A 19,783-nucleotide genomic window follows, 5' to 3' on the forward strand; every position below is an offset into this window, starting at 1 on the left:
CATGCACCCGAGGCCCAGCTTCCTGCTCCAGCCTTGAAGACGCAGCCATACAGCTAGTCACCATGCGGGTGGCCATCAGGATGTAGGAGCCAGCTGTGTCCCTGGTTCCCTACCTCGCCCTGGTGACTGAGAGTCCCTCTAATGGGGGTCCTCTTTTCCCCCATCCTTGGGGGCTTATGCTGAGGTCCGAGGGGGCCTGGACATCTGGGGAATCTCCCCGGCAACTAGATGGACTAGCGTTCCAGCCTGGAGGACAGAGGCAGGGGCGGCGCTCGCTTTTGCCTGAGCTTGTCACCAACACTCCCCCTTAAGTGCGCGGGAATTTGCGCGCACTGGCACTGGCCACACCCTTGGCCAAAGCCCCCAGGCTCAGGCCAGTGCTGCCCCCCTTAGGGCCTGAAAGGAATTGCACGCGCCCAGCTGGGCTTGCCTGGCGTGGGGAGGAGCGTGGAGACCTGGGCTCCTATGCTGAGTTTTGGGGTCAAACAGCCTGGCATTCAAGGCTTTTGACATGAACCAGGCCACATCTTCCGCTACCCACATCCACACCTTTGAAGGGCAGATCTCAGGTTCTGGAGGGGTGCCTATTCCCTTTCCCTGAAAACATCCACTGGCCTGGCTCAACAGCCAGAGGCCAGAAAGTGAGGAATGGGAATTGTATTTTCTCAAATCTAGCAATAGACAATTGGGCAGGTGGTCCCCGGGCCAACTGAACCCCTAAATCTCTGGTCCATGCCCACTGTTCCCAGGGCCAGAGACAGAGAGGTGGGGACTTTTTTTAAAATTTACTTTATTTGAAGTATAGTTGATTTACCATGTTGTGTTAATTTCTACTGTACAGCAAAGTGATTCAGTTATACATCTATATTAATTCTTTTTCATATTTTTTCCATTATGGTTTATCACAGGATATTGAGTATAGTTCCCTGTGCTCTACAGTAGGACCTTATTGTTTATCCATTCTATATAAAATAGTTTGCATCTGCTAATCCCGAACTCCCAATCCATCCCTCCCCCATGCCCTCTCCCCCTTGGCAACCACAAGTCTGTTTTCTATGTCTGTGAGTCTGTTTCTGTTTCGTAGATAAGTTTATTTGTGTCACATTTTACTTTTTTTTTTTTTAAAGTATTTATTTATTTATTTTTATTTTATGGCTGTGTTGGGTCTTCGTTTCTGTGCGAGGGCTTTCTCTAGTTGTGGCAAGCGGCAAGCGGGGACCACTCTTCATCGCGGTGCGCGGTCCTCTCACCATCGCGGCCTCTCCTTGCGGAGCACAGGCTCCAGACGCGCAGGCTCAGTAATTGTGGCTCACGGGCCCAGCCGCTCCGCGGCACGTGGGATCTTCCCAGACCAGGGCTCGAACCCGCGTCCCCTGCATTGGCAGGCAGACTCTCAACCACTGCGCCACCAGGGAAGCCCTGTGTCACATTTTAGATTCCACATATAAGTGATCTCATATGGTATTTGTCTTAATCTTTTTGACTTACTTCACTTGGATTGATAATCTCTAGTTTCATCCATGTTGCTGCAAATGGCATTATTTCATTCTTTTTTATGGCTGAGTAGTATTGCACTCTATATACGTACCATGTCTTCTCTTTCCATTCATCTGTCAATGGACATTTAGGTTGTTTCCATGTCTTGGCTATTGTAAATAGTGCTGCAGTGAACATTGGGGTGCATGTGTCTTTTCTTTTTTAAAAAAAATTAATTAATTAATTAATTAAATTAATTTTTGGCTGCATTGGGTCTTCGTTGCTGCGCATGGGCTTTCTCTAGTTGCGGCAAGCAAGGGCTACTCTTCGTTGCAGTGCGTGGGCTTCTCATCGCAGTGGCTTCTCTTGTTGCAGAGCGCGGGCTCTAGGTGTGCGGCCTTAGTAGTTGCAGTGCGTGGGCTCAGTAGTTGTTGCGCACAGGCTTAGTTGCTCCGTGGCATGTGGAATCTTCCCAGACCAGGGCTCGAACCCGTGTCGCTTGCATTGGCAGGCGGATTCTTAACCACTGCCCCACCAGGGAAGTCCCGCATGTGTCTTTTCGAATTACAGTTTTCTCTGGATATGTGCCCAGGAGTGGGATTGCAGGATCATATAGCAACTCTATTTTAGTTTTTCGAGGAAACTCCATACCATTTTCCATAGAGGCTGCACCAATTTACATTCCCACCAACAGTGTAGGAGGGTTCTCTTTTCTCCACAGCCTCTCCAGCATTTGTTATTTGTAGACTTTTAAATGATGGCCATTCTGACCGGTGTGAGGTGGTAGAGAGATGGGATCTTAACCCCTCTGAATCCCAGGATCACAGGCTTCTTTCTGGGCTTGTCCTTTCACCTCTCTGTGCTCACTCTGCACCATCCAATCAATTATTAACCTGTTCAGTCCTCAAAGATCTGAGAGCACCTACTAAGTGCCAAGCACTGTATGTATAAGACTGGTCAAGGTTGCAGCCTTCATTTAGTTTACATTCTGCTTGATGGAAACAGATAATAGGCAAGTATATAAACAAGGTAGCTGCAGGCTGTGAAAAGTGCTGTGAAGGAAGTAAACAGAGGAGCAACCAAAGAGCTTACATTAGAAAGAGTAGCCAGGAAATCCAACAAATATTTATTGAGTACCCAGTTCCTGTCAGTTTTATCTTCCAAATATCTCTGAAATCTATGCACTTTGCTCCATCTTCCCCAAGCACCCTAATCTGGGTCACAGTCTCTCAGGTTGGGATTATTGCTACAGCACCTTGTTGGTCTCCCTGCCTTTAGTCTCATCTCCATTTCAACCTCTTGCCATATGGATATCCCACCCAGTCCCTCAGCAGGCCCACAAGAGCCTGCTTCTCTCGCCTTGCTCTCCATGTCCCCTGAATGGAGAACCAAACCAGCCAGAGAGGTGGAGAAATATTAGTAGTTCAGATGAGTGAGGGGGAGAGGGGAATGGGGGTGGGCAGGAAGGCCTTAAGTGCCATACTCTGGAGTTTGGTCTTTATTCTACAGGTCAGCAGTTTTCTAGGGGAGTAGATGGTAGAGGTGAGGCCAGAAAAAGCAAATCCACAGGGGAAATGGGGCTGAGGCATGTATAGTTTGATAAGGCATATTTGATATTGCAATTTTAAAAATTTATTTATTTATTTATTTATTTTTTGGCTGTGTTGGGTCTTTGTTGCTGTGCTTTCTCTAGTTGCAGCGAGCACGGGCTACTCTTCGTTGCGGTGCACGTGCTTCTCATTGCGGTGGCTTCTCGTTGCGGAGCACGGGCTCTAAGTGCGTGGGCTTCAGTAGCTGTGGCACGCAGCGTCAGTAGTTGTGGCTCGCAGGCTCTAGAGCACAGGCTCAGTAGTTGTGGCGCACGGGCTTAGTTGCTCCGCAGCATGTAGAATCTTCCCAGACCAGGGCTCGAACCCGTGTCCCCTCCATTGGCAGGCGGATTCTTCCCTGCGCCACCAGGGAAGTCCCGATATTGCAATTTTATATTTGGAAAATAAAGCAAAATGTCTTTGTATGAGTTTTCTAGGGTTGTCATAACAAAATACTACAGACTAGGTGGCTTAAACAACAGAAGTTTATTTTCTCACACTTCTGGAGGCTGGAAGGTCAAGATCAAGGTATTGACAAGGTTGACTTCCTCTGAGGCCTCTTTCTTGGTTTGTAGATGGCGGCAGTCTCCCTCTGACCTCACATGATCTTTTTTGGAGCCCCACCCCCCACCCCCGCCCTGTGCATCGCGGCATGTGGCATCTTAGTTCCCAGACCAGGATGGAACCCACACCCGCTGCCGTGGAAGCGCAGAGTCTTGTCTGGACCACCAGGGAAGTCCCACATGATCTTTTTCTGTGTGTCCTAATCGTTTCATCTCTTAAAGACATCAGTCAGATCAGATTAGGGTCTACCTAAGGACCTCATTTTAACTTGACCTTTTTAAAGGCCCTATCTCCAAATATAGTCACAATCTAAGGTACTGGGGGTTAGGAGAAGTCAAAGCTCCATCCATCTTAGGTTTTCATACAGGACTCTTTTTTTTTTTCAGTTTTGTATTTTTTATTAGTAGGCTTTATTTTTTAGAACAGTTTTAGATTTTTCAGAAAAATTGAGCAGATAGTACAGAGAGTTGTCGTATACTTCCCCCTGCCCCCGCCCCCACACACACAGAATTTCCCCTATTATTATCATCTCACATTAGTTGGTACATTTCTTACAGTAACTCTTCAGTGGTTTCCCATTGCTCTGAGAATGAAATCTAGAATCCTTGCAACCGTCTATAAAGTTCCCCATAATCAGGCCCTGCCTAACTCTCTAAACAATCTCCTCTTGTCTACTTTGCTCCAGCCAGGCCTTCTCTTTCTTCCTCACACATAATAGAACTGTTCTTACCTCTGGACCATTGCACATTTATTCCCTCTGCCTGGAATACTTTCCCCCTAGTCTTTACTTATTACTCATTCATTCTCATCTTTTCTGGCTTAACTCACATGTCACCTCCTCAGAGAGGTCTCCCCAACCACATTACCTAAAGTTGGATTCCCTCAACAAATTAACCCATACAGGACTCTTCAACAAAGAGATTAACAAGAACAATACAAAAAACAAAAAGCAAGTTTATTAACACGTAGAGCTTATGTATACATGGGAGATATCCAGGGAAAAATGGATAACTCTCCCATGTGGCTTAGAATTTAGGCTTAAATACCATCTGAGTAGGCTTTCCTGCTGGCACAGTGGTTAAGAATCTGCCTGCCAATGCAGGGGACACGGGTTCAAGCCCTGGCTGGGGAAGACGCCACATGCTGCGAAGCAACTAAGCCCGCGAGCCACAACTACTGAGCCTACGTGCCACAGCTACTGAAGCCCACACGCCTAGAGCCTGTGCTCTGCAACAAGAGAAGCCACCGCAATGAGAAGCCCGTGCACTGCAACGAAGAGTAGCCCCCACTCGCTGCAACTAGAGAAAGTCTGTGTGCAGCAACGAACACCCAACGCAGCCAAAAATAAAATAAATAAATTTTTAAAAATAAGTAACATCTGAGTAGAGAAAGGGGGAGGGGAATGTAGGCTTCTTAGGGGAGAGTAAATAATTTCTAGGAGAGATGAATGGGCCCTTAGAAGAATGAATGGGAGGTATGATAGTTTATGACAAAAGTGGACTGGATATGATATAGAATTCTAATTTCCTCTCCTGTGATATGAGATGAAACTCCCAGGAAGGGGATTTATGACCATTGAGTTCCTTTTGGAGGCTCTGTGTCTTTAGGCAGATAAGAGGAGTTCAGAGAAAGCCTCTCCCTGCATTTGCTGTTTTTCAAGTGCCTACAGCTCAAAATAATCAGTATGCCAGAGTGGCATATTTTGGGGTGGCATATTCTGTTACCATCACTGGCTCCTCCCCTTGGGAGGTTAACAAGGTTCCTGAGCCCTCCTTCGGGAGCCAGGGCATCAGGAGGACATCCTCCTGATGCTGTAACTGGAGGGGCTGGCAGCCTGTTCTGCCTCCTCCCTCAGTGTAACATATGCTGCCATTAAGGGATCTTATGCACCTGCCACATACCAGGCATGGAGCTAAGCATTTATCTTCTGGACTGCTCACAGTAACCTTATGATGTGGATGTGATTATTATCCCCATTTCACAGGTGAGGAAACCGAGGCTCATGGGGCTAAGCCTCTTGCCCAAGGTCATATGCAGCTACCAAGGGGCAGAGCCAAGATCTGAACCCAAGATGTCTGACTCCACTATTCATCATTGCCTGACTTTTTCTTTTTTTTTTGGCTGCGTGGTATGTGGGATCTTAGTTCCCCAACCAGGGATCGAACCCGTGCCCCCTGCAGTGGAAGCACGGAGTCCTGGACTGCCAGGACTGCCAGGAAATTCCCCTGCCTGAGTTTTCTCAGAGCCATAGTTCTCTGACCTTGCATCTGTCCTCCTATACTACTCCATGTCTCCCTGTCCCTCTTACTAGTGCCCTTTCTCCTCCCCCCAAGACTCTCACAACCCCTGCCCAAGCTGAGGTTTTTCTGAGCTCTCTGGGTCTCCATCCCCCAGAGGATGCTCTCAGGCCCACTGCTAGTTGAGCACGTATCCCACACTCCTTGCCCCTTGGCAGCTCATAGTCAGAATCTCTTGACAGTATCAGGTCATAGAGGTCAAGGGAGTCTTTCAAGAATGAAAGATACCAAGTAAGGTTAGGACTCAGGAGGGGCCTACTGGATTCAGCAATAAGGAGATCTCAGGTGTCCTTGGTGGTGGCAGAGGTGGAAGTAAAAGAGCTGGACCAAAAAGAAGAGAGATGCTAATAGCTACAGTAGCATTTCATGCTTACCAAGCGCTTTATAAATATTAATTCATTTAATAGTCACAACAACTCTGTGAGATAGATACTATCATTCGGTTTCCCCAAGGGGAAATTAAGGACAGAGAGGTTAAACAGTTTGCTCAAGGTCAAGGTCACAAAGGTAGTGCACAGTGAAGTCCGGATTTAAAAATCTGGGCGGTCTGGCTCCAGACTCCATGCTGTAAACTGCCAAGTCATATATACAGCTCTCGGCTGTGACGAGGGGAGTGGGCATTGGTGGTTAGGACTGGAAGAGAAGGAGAGGCAAGAGCCAGAGGAGGATAAAGAAGGGTGGGGAAAATGATTTACAGGTGGAGTGGTTCCCTCTCCTGGACCATAAACCAAAGGGACCTGACAGCAGCTGGGAAGGGAGATAAAGTGACTGAGGAAGGAGGGGCTGGGTGGGGCCTGGGGACTGCTCCCTCCTGGGGCAAGCCTTCAGGTTCTGTACCTTTACCCACAGCTCTGTGGGAAATTCACAGCCCAGGGATCCAGAGAGTTGGTAACAGGCAGATGTGAGGGGGCCTCAGATGGGGATGGGGGCTGAGGACTGAAATGCAGCCAGCTGGGCTACCCTCAGGGAGCACTGTCAGAGAGAAGCTACCAGGACTTCAGGGCCTGAGCTCCCCCAGTCCCAGGGCCTGGCTTCCCAGGTACCAGAGACTCTTTAAGTGGTAAGCAGCCCAGAATGCTCTAGAAAAGCCACAGATCAGAGCTTGGGAAGGGGCTGCACGGCCAAGATAGCTGAGGCCCCAGAGCTGGTATCTTGCCCTTCCCAGGTCAGGTCCTGGGTCTTCCAGACCTCCAGGACACACACATGGAGTCCTGTTCTTTCCACATATGGACATCTCACCTGGGCCCTGGAAGGAGAACATAACTTGTCAGGCCATGAGTTGACTTCCAGACCTTGCTCATCCAGGGAGTTTCTTATAAAAAGTGGGGAGGGGGACCCCTCAGGTTAAAAGATACATGCACCCCAATGTTCATTGCAGCCCTATTTACAATAGCCAAGACATGGAAGCAATGTCCATCGACAGAGGACTGGATAAAGATGTATTACATACATAAAATGGAATATTACTCAGCCATAAAAAAGAATGAAATAATGCCATTTGCAGCCACATGGATAGACCTAGAGATTGTCATACTGAGTGAAGTCAGACACAGAAAGACAAATATCATATGATATCGCTTATATGTGGAATCTAAAAAAGGGTACGAATTAACTTAGTTACAAAACAGAAGTAGAGTCACAGATGTAGAAAACCAAGGGGATGGGGGGGGTTAAAATTGGGAGATTGGGATTGACATAGACACACTACTATATATAAAATAGATAACTAATAAGAACCTACTGTATAACACAGGGAACTCCTCAATTCTCTGTAATGGCCTATATGGGAAAAGAATCTAAAAAAGAGTGGATATATGTATAACTGATTCACTTTGCTGTACAGCAAAAAATAACACAATATTGTAAATCAACTATACTCCAATAAAAATTTTAAAAATAAAATAAAAAGAAAGGAAAGAAAGAGAAAAGAAAAGAAAAGCCTGCCTGGGTTCAAGTCCTCCCCAGCTTTACTGAGATGAATCAGATGCAATCCTGTCCTCAAGGGTCTCATGGGCTGGAGGGGAGATCTCTGTGTAGATGGATTATAGGCCAGTATGATTAACTGATGCAAGAAAGGACCTCAAAGGAGCAGTGAAAAGGAGTGAGGCCAGAGGCTGGTGATGGCAGGTGGAAGTGGGGGGCATCTCAGAGGCCTTATACCCAGATTAAAAGCCAGGCCTGGCACTGTTTGGCTCGGGGACAGGCAGGACAGGCATCAGGGGAAAGGTCTCTGACTCTGTCTCTGCAGGATTGTCTGGTTCTGGGATGCAAACAGTGGATGGACCAGTAGGTGGCAACCAAAGGGAAAAGACTTGGCTTTTCATGGTAACAGCCACCCAGGATAAATGCCTGCATGCTCCAGGCTCCAGGCATTGTTTCTCTGAATATTACCAACTGCCCTGTGAGGAAGGAGTTATTGATCCTGTTTTGCAGAGGAGGAAACTGAGGTTCAGAGAAATTAGGTATCTTGGACAAGGTTACAGAGAGCTAGAATTCAAACCCAAGTTTGTCTGACTCTCCAGCTTGTGCTCCTAACCACCTCTCCATGCTTCCTCTCTTCAGAAAACACTTGCATTGAGAACCAGCTCACAGTGTGGGGGAAGGAGCTTCCCAGGACAGGTCAGAGGTTTGATGTAGTGGTGTTTGGCACAGTGCCTGTCACTTAGTCAGTGCTCTGCGATCAGCAGCTGTTATAACACTTAATCATGCATCTGTCTTCTCACCTGGAGCTGGGACAGTAATTCCTGTCACCCTGGCTTCAAGGACATGGTGTGAACTGTGGGGTCAATGATAATGGCATTTATGACACTCAAAGGCCAGCCCAGCCCTGCAGGCATAGGGAGACACATCCAGTTCCCAGCACCAGGGAAAGCTGGGTGACAGCCTCAATCCATCAACGATAACCTCAGTCCAGCCAAACTTTATGGGCCCAGGAGGTACTTAAGTGCTGTGGGGTGAAGGTTAGCCCAGTTCCCCTTCCTCAGCACAGGCTGCCGTCCAGAGCAGGTAAGTAGATGTGGGGTGCGGGTGAGAGTACCCTGGGCCTTGAGAGACCAGCTATCAGCTTCGAGAGCAAGACTCCAAGGTGTGTGGGTCTGGGCTAGAGTTGGATCTCCTGTCCTCAGCAGTTCAGGACCTGGTTACTCCTAGCCCTGCAAGTGGAAGAGGAGCTTGGGGAAGCTTCATGCATGAGAGGGTGTAGACCTCAGCTCGCTCTTGCCCCACCTCATCCTGGTTTGACCCACACACCACTGAGTTCTAGGGGGTGGGGGTGTGCTCTGTCTGCTCTGCAGCTTCCTCCCCCTTGTCTACTGACACAGGGTGAAGGCTGGGGTGGGGGATGACCAGAGTTGAAGGAAGGTTGCCTGGGGATCTAAGGTGGGTGATAAGAAGGCAAGCTAAGGAGAAGGTTTGCTGGGGCAGAAGGACAGCTCTGGGAGCAGCTCTTGTGACCTTCTGCCCCAGGCCCCCAGCACCATGACGGTTTCATACACCCTCAAAGTGGCGGAGGCCCGCTTCGGAGGCTTCTCTGGCTTGCTTCTCCGTTGGAGGGGAAGCATCTACAAGCTCCTCTACAAGGAGTTTCTCCTATTCATCGCCCTGTATGCTCTGCTCAGCATCACCTACCGGTGCGAGGGTGAGGGCAGGGTCTCAGGGCTGGCCTGCGGGTGACTAGGCTACCTACCTCCCTCTAACCCTGGCCTCACGTGACATTCCCCAGCCTGTTGCTGACCCAGGAGCAGAGGCTTGTGTATGCTCAGGTGGCCCGATACTGCAATCGCTCTGCGGAGCTCATCCCCTTGTCCTTTGTACTGGGTAAGTTCAAAGGACCAGGGGTTCTCCCTTGTAGCCTCCTAACCATCTTTCCTGACCTTTGGGTTGGGTTGCTAGCTCTGAGGGTCAGAATTACCCCAGCGGAACCGCCTGGAGGGCAACCAGAGCAGGCTCAGCAGGCATGGGAGCTGCGTGCGGGGTCCAGGATTTCCAGAGGACTAGGCCCTGCCTATCACGTGCTGGACCCTCACTCCAAACAAGGCCCAAGCCACCTGCTGGCTTCACAACCCTCTGGGTACTGGAGGAGAACTGGAGAGAGGTGACACCTCCCTCCCGACCCCCATGTGAAGCAGGGCTCAGAGTTAACCATTGCCTGGACTTGAACCATCACTTCTCTTCTGCTTGAGGAGGTTTGCACTCTTCTTCCTCCCTGCCTGGTTTGGTACATCAGGGAGGGACCAAGAGGAAGAGGCTGTCCCCCTGACAGAGAGGCAGGGCGTTGGAGCCAATGTGTCCTTCCCCCTGCCTTGCTTCCACCTGGCCTGGACCACGTGCTCTGGGTGGGGGCAGGACACGCTGACTCCCGAGCCCTCCATCTTGCTTTCCCGTCCCCCCTACCCATGACGGTGACCAGGTTTCTACGTGACCTTGGTTGTGAACCGCTGGTGGGCCCAGTACACAAGCATCCCGCTGCCGGACCAGCTGATGTGCGTCATCTCGGCCAGCGTGCACGGCGTGGACCAGCGCGGCCGCCTGCTGCGCCGCACCCTCATCCGCTACGCCAACCTGGCGTCGGTACTGGTGCTGCGCTCGGTCAGCACCCGCGTGCTCAAGCGCTTCCCCACCATGGAGCACGTGGTGGACGCAGGTGCGCGGCCCACAGCCAGACGCAGGTGCCGCGCTGGGGAGCCCTGGAGCGGGCGGGACCGGACCTGCCCCGCGGGCCTCCTGGGAGGGGAGGTTTGACCACCAGGGGAAGCTCCAGGGCCCCAAGGCGGTGAGTCCCTGGGGACAAGGATGAGTCTTCATCCCTCTCACTACATCCCTGCAGGTTTCATGTCCCAGGAAGAGAGGAAAAAGTTTGAGAGCCTGAAATCTGACTTCAATAAGTACTGGGTCCCCTGCGTCTGGTTCACCAACCTGGCGGCCCAGGCCCGGAGGGATGGGCGAATCCGTGATGACATTGCTCTCTGCCTGCTCCTGGAAGTGAGTCAGCCTAGGACCAGGCCCATCTGCCCTCCTCCCCCTAGTTTTGCAAACTGGAATAATAATTTTAGTGCTTAACACTTACATGGTGCCAATTATGTACAGCACACTGTTGCAAGTGTGAAGAAATGAGGAAACTGAGGCACAGAGTGAAAAGAAACTTGCTCAAGTCACACAGCTAGTTAGTGGAGCTGGGAATCATCCTCAGACCTGGCTCCAGGCTCTGTCCTTGCAGTTACTTTGCTGAACTGCTTTCCATCACAGTCACTCCAGCCTGACACCTCTGAAAGCAGAATGAGCCTCTAGACCTGGCCCAGGCCTAACGTGTGCTGGGCTCCCGTCCCCTCCCCATTCTTCCTTCCTCGCCTCCACTGACTTCCTCTTCTTGCTGTTCCACCAGGAGCTGAACAAGTACCGGGCCAAGTGCAGCATGCTGTTCCACTATGACTGGATCAGCATCCCCCTCGTCTACACCCAAGTAACTGCCTCTCACCTCCCCAGTCCCAGTGCCTACTGTATGTCCTGTGCTGTGTGACACTGAGAATTAGAGATGGTACCTGCTCTGGGGCAGTTTGGTCCAGTGAGACACTCAACAGCCACAGGCTCATCTTCAAAGCCTCCCTGGACCCCCCACTAAGATGATCCCCTCCTATCTGGTGCTGCCACACCTTGCTACATGTTTTAACTATTATTAGATCTGCCACTGGCCCTCGGGGCACGGGCGGCATTTCTCCCTGCCCCACTTAGCCTGGCTTCCCTTTCTCCAGGTGGTGACCATAGCAGTATACTCCTTCTTTGCCCTCTCCCTGGTTGGCCGCCAGTTCGTGGAGTCAGAGGCAGGGGCCGCGAAACCTCGGGAGCCTCTGGAGCCAGGGCCAGCCCTGGGGGATCTGGACATGTATGTGCCTCTCACCACTCTGCTGCAGTTCTTCTTCTATGCTGGCTGGCTCAAGGTGGGCACTTCGGGTGGTCAAGACACAGGCCCAGGGCCCACCCCAACTCTGGGGTTAGAAAATAGGGCTCTGAGCCCAGAAAACACTCTCATCACCTGCAGGTGGCAGAACAGATCATCAATCCCTTTGGTGAGGATGATGACGACTTTGAAACCAACAAGCTTATAGACCGCAACTTGCAGGTGATTAGGGGTCTGGTGGCAGCTCACTGGCAGTCGGGCTCTCCCTCCCTGCCAGCTCTCAGCCCAGGTATGCAGGAGAGGGGGATCCTTGTGACCCGCTGCCCGCCCCAGGTGTCCCTGCTCTCCGTGGATGACATGTACCAGAACCTGCCTCCTGCGGAGAAGGACCCATATTGGGATGAGGACTCGGCGCAGCCGCCCTACACTGTGGCCACTGTGGCTGAGTCGCTGCGGCCTTCCTTCCTGGGTTCCACCTTCAACCTGCGGTGAGTGGCCCACGAAGGCCCAGGCAGGACCTGAGTCAGCACATGGGCCCCAGTTCCCCACCCACCCTCCGGGATGCCCAGGACTCCTCCCTCCTGCCCCGGGCCCCACTCTGGGGAGCCGGTCCCCCGGCTGCCAGAGGCTCATTCACACCGCCCTCCCACCCGCCTGCAGCGTTAGCGACGACCCTGAGCAGAGCCTGCAGGTGGAGACGTCCCCTGGGCCAGCTGGGCCGGTGACCACCGCACAGACCCCACTGCTCAGCCGCTTCCTGGGCGTAGGAGCGCCCTCGCCAGCCATCAGCCTCCGGAACTTCGGCCGCGTCCGAGGAGCCCCCCGGACCCCTCACCTGCTGCGCTTCCGGGCCGAGGAGGGCGGCGACCTCGAAGCCGCGGACCGTATCGAGGAGGAGGCGTTGGGGTCAGGGGACGAGGCCCAGGAGCCCTGAGCAGAGGCAGCAGGGCCGGGCCATCCGGCTGCCTCCCCTAGGTCCTCCGGAGCTATTAGAGCAGCACTTCCATGCACCCTAAGCTGGAGCACTTAGGGACGACCCTTGAGAGGGCAGAAGAGCCTGAACCAGAGTTAGGAATGCGTCCACTTTGGCTTGGGGGAGGTGAAGCTAGGACACAAGAGGCGAGGTATAGAGGACTAGAGCCCAGGCGCACGATTAATTTCCTCCACAATGCGGGGCTAGGCCGGTTCTTGAGGGAGCATCAGTATCACTGAAGGGCTGGTTAAAAAGTTTTGGGTATGACTCCCAGCGTTTGATTCATTAAATCTAGGATGGGGTCAAGAATTTGCATTTCTAATAAGTTCCCAGGGAATGCTGCTGCTGCTGCCCCAGGGATCACAATTTCAGTCACATAAAAAGATGTTTAGGATATACCTTATTCTGATAACCTCACTCTGATAAGGGGTCAAAGTGTGTGCTGGGGCACTTTTGCTTCATCTGTCATATTCAATTTTTTGCTTACAATGAAAATATATTCATTTATTATTGTGCAATTAAAATTGCTTAAAACTGAATTGGCATGCTCTGCCAATGGACTAAAGATGAGGGTTTGAGAGTCTGCCCTGAAGCTGATTCAACTGAGACGTGAGGGTAGTCATACACCACCCAGCCTAGACTTCCAGCATCTGAACCAAGCCCTTCTCTGCTCCCACCAACCAAACAGGGAGAAAGGACAGTTTAAGGGGTGAAAGCTGCAGGTCCATCTCTGCAGTAGGACCGCAGTACTCAGCTGATGGTAATAAGAGGGGGCATTGTGGAAAACAGCCCCACAGAGCACTATATTAGAGTTGCTGCTAAACTGAGTTTCTCTAAGATTCCTGCCTTCTAAGCTCAGCCACCACTAAAGAAATTGGCGAATGCCAAAACTGAACATTAAGGCCAAAGGAAGGACAAATGCCAGAATTCAAAGGGAGGCATGAAGAGTGTAGGTAGAGGTTGCGAGGACGCGCAGCCTCCTGTCGACTGACAGGATTATAGTGCTGGCTTCTACTTTCCTGCTGGGTGACAGGGGATACTGAATTTTTCTCAGCCTTGGTCGACAAATCTATACTGTGAAGACAAAGCACCTTGTGGTCACCATTCACTCAGAAGGCACCTGAGGTGTTTTGCTGGGTCTACAGAGGAGGTAGCCTTGCTCCAGGGTGAGAATGGTCATCTATGAGGGCAGTGGAGATGGATAGTTGATGAATTCAAGGCTCTTTAGAAAAAGAACCCCTTGGGCTTCCCTGGTGGCACAGTGGTTGAGAATCTGCCTGCCAATGCAGGGGACATGGGTTCGAGCCCTGGTCTGGGAGGATCCCACGTGCCGCGGGGCAGCTGGGCCCGTGAGCCACAATTACTGAGCCTGCGCGTCTGGAGCCTGTGCTCCGCAACAAGAGAGGCCCGTGACAGTGAGAGGACCGCGCACCGCGATGAAGAGTGGCCTCCGCTTGCCGCAGCTGGAGAAAGCCCTCGCACAGAAACGAAGACCCAACACAGCCATAAAAAAGTCATGAAGATACAGTGCAAATTTAAAAAAAAAAAAAGAAAAAGAAAAAGAACCCCTTATCCTATGGACTGACTAGAGGGTGAAGGAGGAGAGGAATAAACATCAACGCCTTGCAGAGCTCAAATTAGAAGATGAAGGCAAAGTGTTGCTGTGCCATGCCCAACACACAGCTCAGCAAACATCAGCTAATGTTCAGATGGTAAGGGAAGATCACTGGGTGGGAAGGCCAAGGCCAGGTCTCCCCAGAGCCAATGGTAAGGTTTTAGAGGACTGGACTGACTTTTTGTCCTTAAATTTTTGTACTAGAAAAGGGGGTTCACCTTTCCCAAACGTCTATTCACAGAAGTCTGCAATTTAGCCAAGGTGATGGACCAATTAGATTTTGTACTTCTTTAGCTCTTAAGACATGTGCTTTCCAACAACTTTAAATTGGATAAAATATTTTTTCTTTAGAACTCATTAACTGAAGCACATATTTGAGTGCCTGGTATATTGCGCCATGTACCTTTCCAGGTACTGGAGATGCCACAGGAAACATATTCCTGTTCTCCTGGAGATATATTCTAATAGAGGGCAAAAAAAGACAAGCAAATAAAATGAGCAAAATTTATGCCAAATTAAGAGATAAGGAGAAAAAACAGGGGCAAAGGATATGGCATGGAGGGGAGTGCAATTTAAAATCCTGTGATCAGGGAAGAACTCACTAGACTAACAGAACAAAGACCTGGAAGGAATAAGCAATGTGGGTATATGATGGAAAGTATTCCCAACACAGGGAATAATAGTAAGTGAACATATGTTCAGTAAGGCCAGGATGGCAGTCACTATAGAAGGGACCGCATCCCACTGAGTTCCAAACCATCTGGTAGGAGTTTTGAGATGGGATGTCCTGTAAAAAAAATATCTTATCTTTTAAAATGATCACTGATAGCTGGGATTGCGTTCGGGACAACAGAAGAGCAAGTAGGATGCAGAGATGTGACCAGAACAGTAGAGGTGGTGTTAAAGGTTGAAGCAACAAGATGTGGTGACATTAGATGTGGGAGTTATGACCCAAGGATCACCTAAGATTTATGTTTTCATATGAAGACCACTATTTGCTGCAATCAAATAATTGAGAAACTGTTTGAAATGGGAAAGCTGAAGAACGTGATCAGTTTTGAACACGGTGACCTTTTAGAGTCCGATTATGATATCCAAATGCAGGTGTCAAGTAGGTCTGGGCTAGTTAGAAAGATGGAGCTTAAACCACTTTTAAAAGTTGATGACAGACAACAATGTAGCTAAACTGAAGACAAGAGCTGACCCTTAGAGATTCAGCAGCCATCACTGGTAATTTTACATACTTTTGAGTAATGAGAGGAGAAAGGATTAGGGTTCAAGAGAAAATTAACTTCAGAAAGACATCCAAAAGCTGACAAGATACAGACTATGTAAATGTGTATAACCTGTTCAACAACGCAGAAATCTGGAACACAATTTCAAGGTTTCTAGACCATCCATGAAGCTGAAATAAACCCCTAAAACCAAGGTCTGCACACAGGGTCTCTAAGAGAACCTTACAGAAGCAGCATGGTTTCAGGTTCCAATCATGGTCCAGTCAACAGCCCAATACTGTTGGGGGCCCCGTGCTGGGATGCCTCCCTCATACAGTCTCTCCTCAGCCTGCATGCCACATCCCTGTTGCCACTGTAACCCAGCCTTAGGGGTGAGAAACGTTCCTCCTGTTATAGAAAGGCACATAATAGACCTGGACAAAGGGAGGCAGGCAAAGGGAGTTGGGGCACTCTACAGTGTGGCAAACAATCAAACATTCTCAGAACGCAAACACAGGGCATAGAACAATAAACACCTTTATAACATGAGCTAAGATAGGAAAGAAGAGGATTTATTTGCCTTTCCGGGCCTTGATTTTCCTCAGATAGAACTCCAGCTCCTTTCCCTCTAGCACATAGCCATCTGCTCGGCCACACTGGCCTGGTCTTGAGGCGATGCAAGCTGCAAGAGAGTATGTGGTCCTTAGCAAAATGACACTGTGGCCCTATCCACACCTACGTATCCCCTTAAGAGTCCATGTTGGTCCAGGTATACTGGGGGCAGGCATGAAGCCCACTGTCTCCTCAGATATACTTTATCGTCACTTAAAGTCAGTAGCAGAACTGGACAAAGTTTTCATCACTGAGACAACCCCCTAAGCCTGGACACAGACTTCTCAGAATACTCCTGAAACTCAGAGGCAGAAACCAAGCTCAGGCCTATGGGCTCCTGCCCACTATTTTCCATTTCAGCTTCAAACTAATGGGATGACCAAATATTCTGATTTGTGCTTGTGTGCTGTTACCGAACTCTCTAGCCCACAGAGGGCACACCATATCTTGGGAAGCCCCCTCCGCCAAATGCAAAAGCCATCTCACCAAGAAGTTTGCCCTGCTGGAACTGCTCCTCTAGAAGACTGCTAATTTTGGCATTCTTTTTCCTTTCATCATATTTCTTCTGAATTTTCTTTGATCGTTTTTTGTTTAAAATCTCTTCCTCCTCAGGAGTCTGAATAAAGGAAATACACATGGGTTAGTGGGGCCTCCCCAAACCCTTTCTCAGGGAAGGAATGTCACAGCCTTGAACACTGAATATCCCATGCCCCTGCCACCTTCCTCAGCACTAAAGGCTTTCATCTCTCCCTTCAGTAGCAGAACTGGACAGAGTTTTCATCACAAGAAGGCTGGAATCAGGGCGGCCTCCCCTCCCCCCACAGGAAGTTGGCTCCCCAAACACGCACCAGCTTGGCCCCCTTCTTGCGGCCCAGGGGCAGTGCATAGTGGGACTCGTACCACTGTCGGTACGGTGTGCTGTCAATGAGCACGATGCAGTTCTTCACCAGGGTCTTGGTACGGACCAGTTCATTGTTGGATGCATTGTAGACAACATCAATGATCCTTGTCTTGCGTGTACAACCTGCTCACAGGAGAAATTCAGAATCAAGCCATGTGAACCTGAGGTCAACTGTCCCCCACCCGCGCCCTAGTAGGGCCTAAGGAGATGGGAACTCTAAGCCTTTACAGAGCCATAGGGCATAAGCTCATCTTCCACACACCCATCTTTCCAGATGTGGCTGACACCCACACATACATGGTCTCTAGATTCAGCCCCAATCCCTGAAGCTACAGGAGTTAAGAGACAGGACAGGATGGAGAGAAAGCTCCAGAACCTCAAGGTCTTTCAACAGGAGAAACTTCAGTATCTTGGTTCAGGCCATGGACTTCCTGCTAAAAGCACTTACTGAAGCTTAGAAAAGGTTTAGGTGCTGAGTTCCCACCCATGCCTGCAGGGCCTCACTCACACTCCGAGCCCCAGGAGAAGTTCCCCACGTCCAGCCTCAAGGCCCGGTACTTCTTGTTGCCTCCCCGCACACGGACTGTGTGTATGCGGCGGGGGCCAATCTAGAAAACACAAGGAGACAGGAAGTAGGTTATCAAGGAGAAGCTAGAGAGAGGGAAGGGAACCCGGGCTGGACGGAGGTAACAAGTCAGTGTAACTATGACAAGTCCTAGCATTGGCAAGTGGCACACAGGTGACCAAGACGGCCACAACCACGCCTAAGGATACTTCTTCATCACTCTAGTTACCTCCAAGAGGAAAAGCCTGATTCCAAACACTGAAAATTAATTCTCCGTGCAACAAAAATTCCAGGTTTCTGACTATCACTGAGGAGTCCACTCGCTCCAGGCGCCCTGCAGGTACCACTAGAACACAGTAGCTGTCACCATGCAATCTCTCAGTATTTACCCAACACGCAAAGGCGAGGAGACCGCCTAGTCCCTACAGCAAATCGCAGAGCCCCACAAAGATTCAGGCGGACCGCGGAGAGCAGGTGGGCGACCTCCCGGGCGGTGAGGCCCCGCACGCACCTTAGTGTTGGCAGCGGGGCGTCCCAGCTCATACTTCCGCTTCTTGTGGTAGGGCTTTCTCTTGCCCCCGGTCTTGCGGCGCTTGTGCCAGTTGTCCCGAGAGATGCCTACGTGTGGAAGCGGGGGGAGGGAGCCTCAGCCAGGGAGCCCGGGGCCGGGCCCCGCCAGCCCAACGCCCCGCGCCAGTGGCCGCACGCTCAGCTCTCCAAGGTTGGCTCCCCCATAGCGCAGTCGGGAGGTTACAGCATTTCCAAGGTGTCATCACGCACGTGCGGCCCGACCCCTTCCCGTCCCGATCCCGGCAGCCATGATGGTGCCGCTCGCGGCCCCGATCCCTGCGGCCCCCGGAGCGGCCCGGGCGGCCCAAGCCCGAGCATCACCCTCCTCGCGGAGGCTCGCTGCCCGAGGCCCGGGCGCCCGCGCTCCCGGCTGGGCTGCGAGGCAGGATGGCGCCGGATTGAGCTCGTTCCCCAGCCACAGCCCCAACACAGAGAAACACTCACCCATCGCTCGGCGCTGGCTAGAAAGAGAAAACGCAAAGCGTCACGGTTCGGTTTGTAAAACGTAGCCCCGCCTCTTGACGTATCTTCCGGGCGCCGCAGAGAGCGGCCTTGGGTCGGAGGGCGGGGCGCCGAGGCCTTGGGCCTGAGAGGGTCGAGAGGGCGCTGCAGCTCGGCCGAGGGCCAGGCTGGGGTGCAACAGAGCCCGGACCTGTGCGCGCCTCGGGGGGAGGTTGAGAGACCCAGGGCACAATTCGGGCGGGGCTTGCCTGGTTTTATTTACGTTTTGAAAAGACCCGTTTTAGAAGCTACTGCTGTAGTCCTGGATGAGAGCTGTGAGTGCGTTGGAGAAGAGCGGAAGGCAGTAGAGGTGGAAACGAGAGGGGGACTTGGCTTTTGTTTTGAAGGGTTTGGTTTAGGGGGCGGGAAGTGTGTCAAGGATTCCGAATTCCTCACGTGACCAGTTGTATGAATATTGGTGCCACTTAGTGAGAAAGGGTAGGCTGAGGTAGGAGCTGGTCTGGACGTGTTCATTTTGAGCTCTGGTGACTCCCGCACGTGGGAATGACAGGCAGATGGATGGTCATGTCTGGTCCATCCATAGAGAAGGGATCTGGACAGAAGGTGTTACTTTGGGAATCGTTGGCATATAAATGGTAACCAAAGCTACCAGAATGAACGGAACCTAGGGAGAGCGCCTAAAGCAAACTTTTCTTGTAAAGGGTAAGTTAATACTGTAGCCTTTGTGGGCTGTAGGGTCTGTGTCACCACTCAATTTTTTTAAAAGTTTATTTATTTTTGGCTGTGTTGGGTCTCCTTTGCTGCACGCGGGCTTTCTCTAGTTGCGGTGAGTGGGGGCTACTCTTTATTGTGGTGTCCTGGCTTCTCATTGCGGTGGCTTCTCTTGTTGCGGAGCACGGGCTGGCTCTAGAGCGCAGGCTCAGTAGTTGTGGCGCACGGGCTTAGTTGCTCCGCGGCATGTGGGATCTTCCCGGACCAGGGCTCAAACCCTTGTCCCCTGCATTGGCAAGCAGATTCTTAACCACTGCGCCACCAGGGAAGTCCCTGCGCCT

At 51.0% G+C, this 19,783-nt stretch overlaps 2 protein-coding genes across 2 annotated transcripts; one reads left to right on the forward strand and one right to left on the reverse strand.

The window, feature by feature from the left end:
- The first annotated feature begins 399 nt into the window (after positions 1-399).
- BEST4 (bestrophin 4) lies at positions 400-16,302 on the forward strand. The gene is made up of 9 exons (XM_082365086.1): positions 400-9,555; positions 9,648-9,742; positions 10,335-10,568; positions 10,752-10,906; positions 11,307-11,384; positions 11,674-11,859; positions 11,961-12,041; positions 12,153-12,307; positions 12,480-16,302. Exons 1-9 carry the CDS (start codon positions 9,404-9,406, stop codon positions 12,751-12,753), a joined length of 1,410 nt encoding a protein of 469 aa, XP_082221212.1. The 5' UTR covers positions 400-9,403; the 3' UTR covers positions 12,754-16,302.
- RPS8 (ribosomal protein S8) lies at positions 16,141-18,853 on the reverse strand. The gene is made up of 6 exons (XM_082365758.1): positions 18,714-18,853; positions 18,211-18,317; positions 17,643-17,742; positions 17,082-17,257; positions 16,720-16,849; positions 16,141-16,303 (listed from the first exon to the last, which is right to left on the reverse strand). Exons 1-6 carry the CDS (start codon positions 18,715-18,717, stop codon positions 16,194-16,196), a joined length of 627 nt encoding a protein of 208 aa, XP_082221884.1. The 5' UTR covers positions 18,718-18,853; the 3' UTR covers positions 16,141-16,193.
- Positions 18,854-19,783: the final 930 nt, after the last annotated feature.

Source organism: Balaenoptera borealis (assembly GCF_965194805.1).
Source record: "Balaenoptera borealis genome assembly, chromosome: 1".
Classification (NCBI taxonomy): domain Eukaryota; kingdom Metazoa; phylum Chordata; class Mammalia; order Artiodactyla; family Balaenopteridae; genus Balaenoptera; species Balaenoptera borealis.

What these genes read in the sequence shown, in the direction of transcription:
- RPS8 (XM_082365758.1), bottom strand. An exon ending in GCCCCGCTGCCAACACTAAG is followed by an intron (nt 17,743 to 18,210) that starts GTGCGTGCGGGG and finishes TGTGTTTTCTAG; the next exon opens with ATTGGCCCCCGCCGCATACA. An exon ending in GCAAGAAGGGGGCCAAGCTG is followed by an intron (nt 16,850 to 17,081) that starts GTGCGTGTTTGG and finishes TCCTTTATTCAG; the next exon opens with ACTCCTGAGGAGGAAGAGAT.
- BEST4 (XM_082365086.1), top strand. Translation starts at nt 9,404, where the DNA reads ATGACGGTTTCATACACCCTCAAAGTGGCGGAGGCCCGCTTCGGAGGC. An exon ending in CCCCTTGTCCTTTGTACTGG is followed by an intron (nt 9,743 to 10,334) that starts GTAAGTTCAAAG and finishes GACGGTGACCAG; the next exon opens with GTTTCTACGTGACCTTGGTT. An exon ending in TCCCCCTCGTCTACACCCAA is followed by an intron (nt 11,385 to 11,673) that starts GTAACTGCCTCT and finishes CCCTTTCTCCAG; the next exon opens with GTGGTGACCATAGCAGTATA.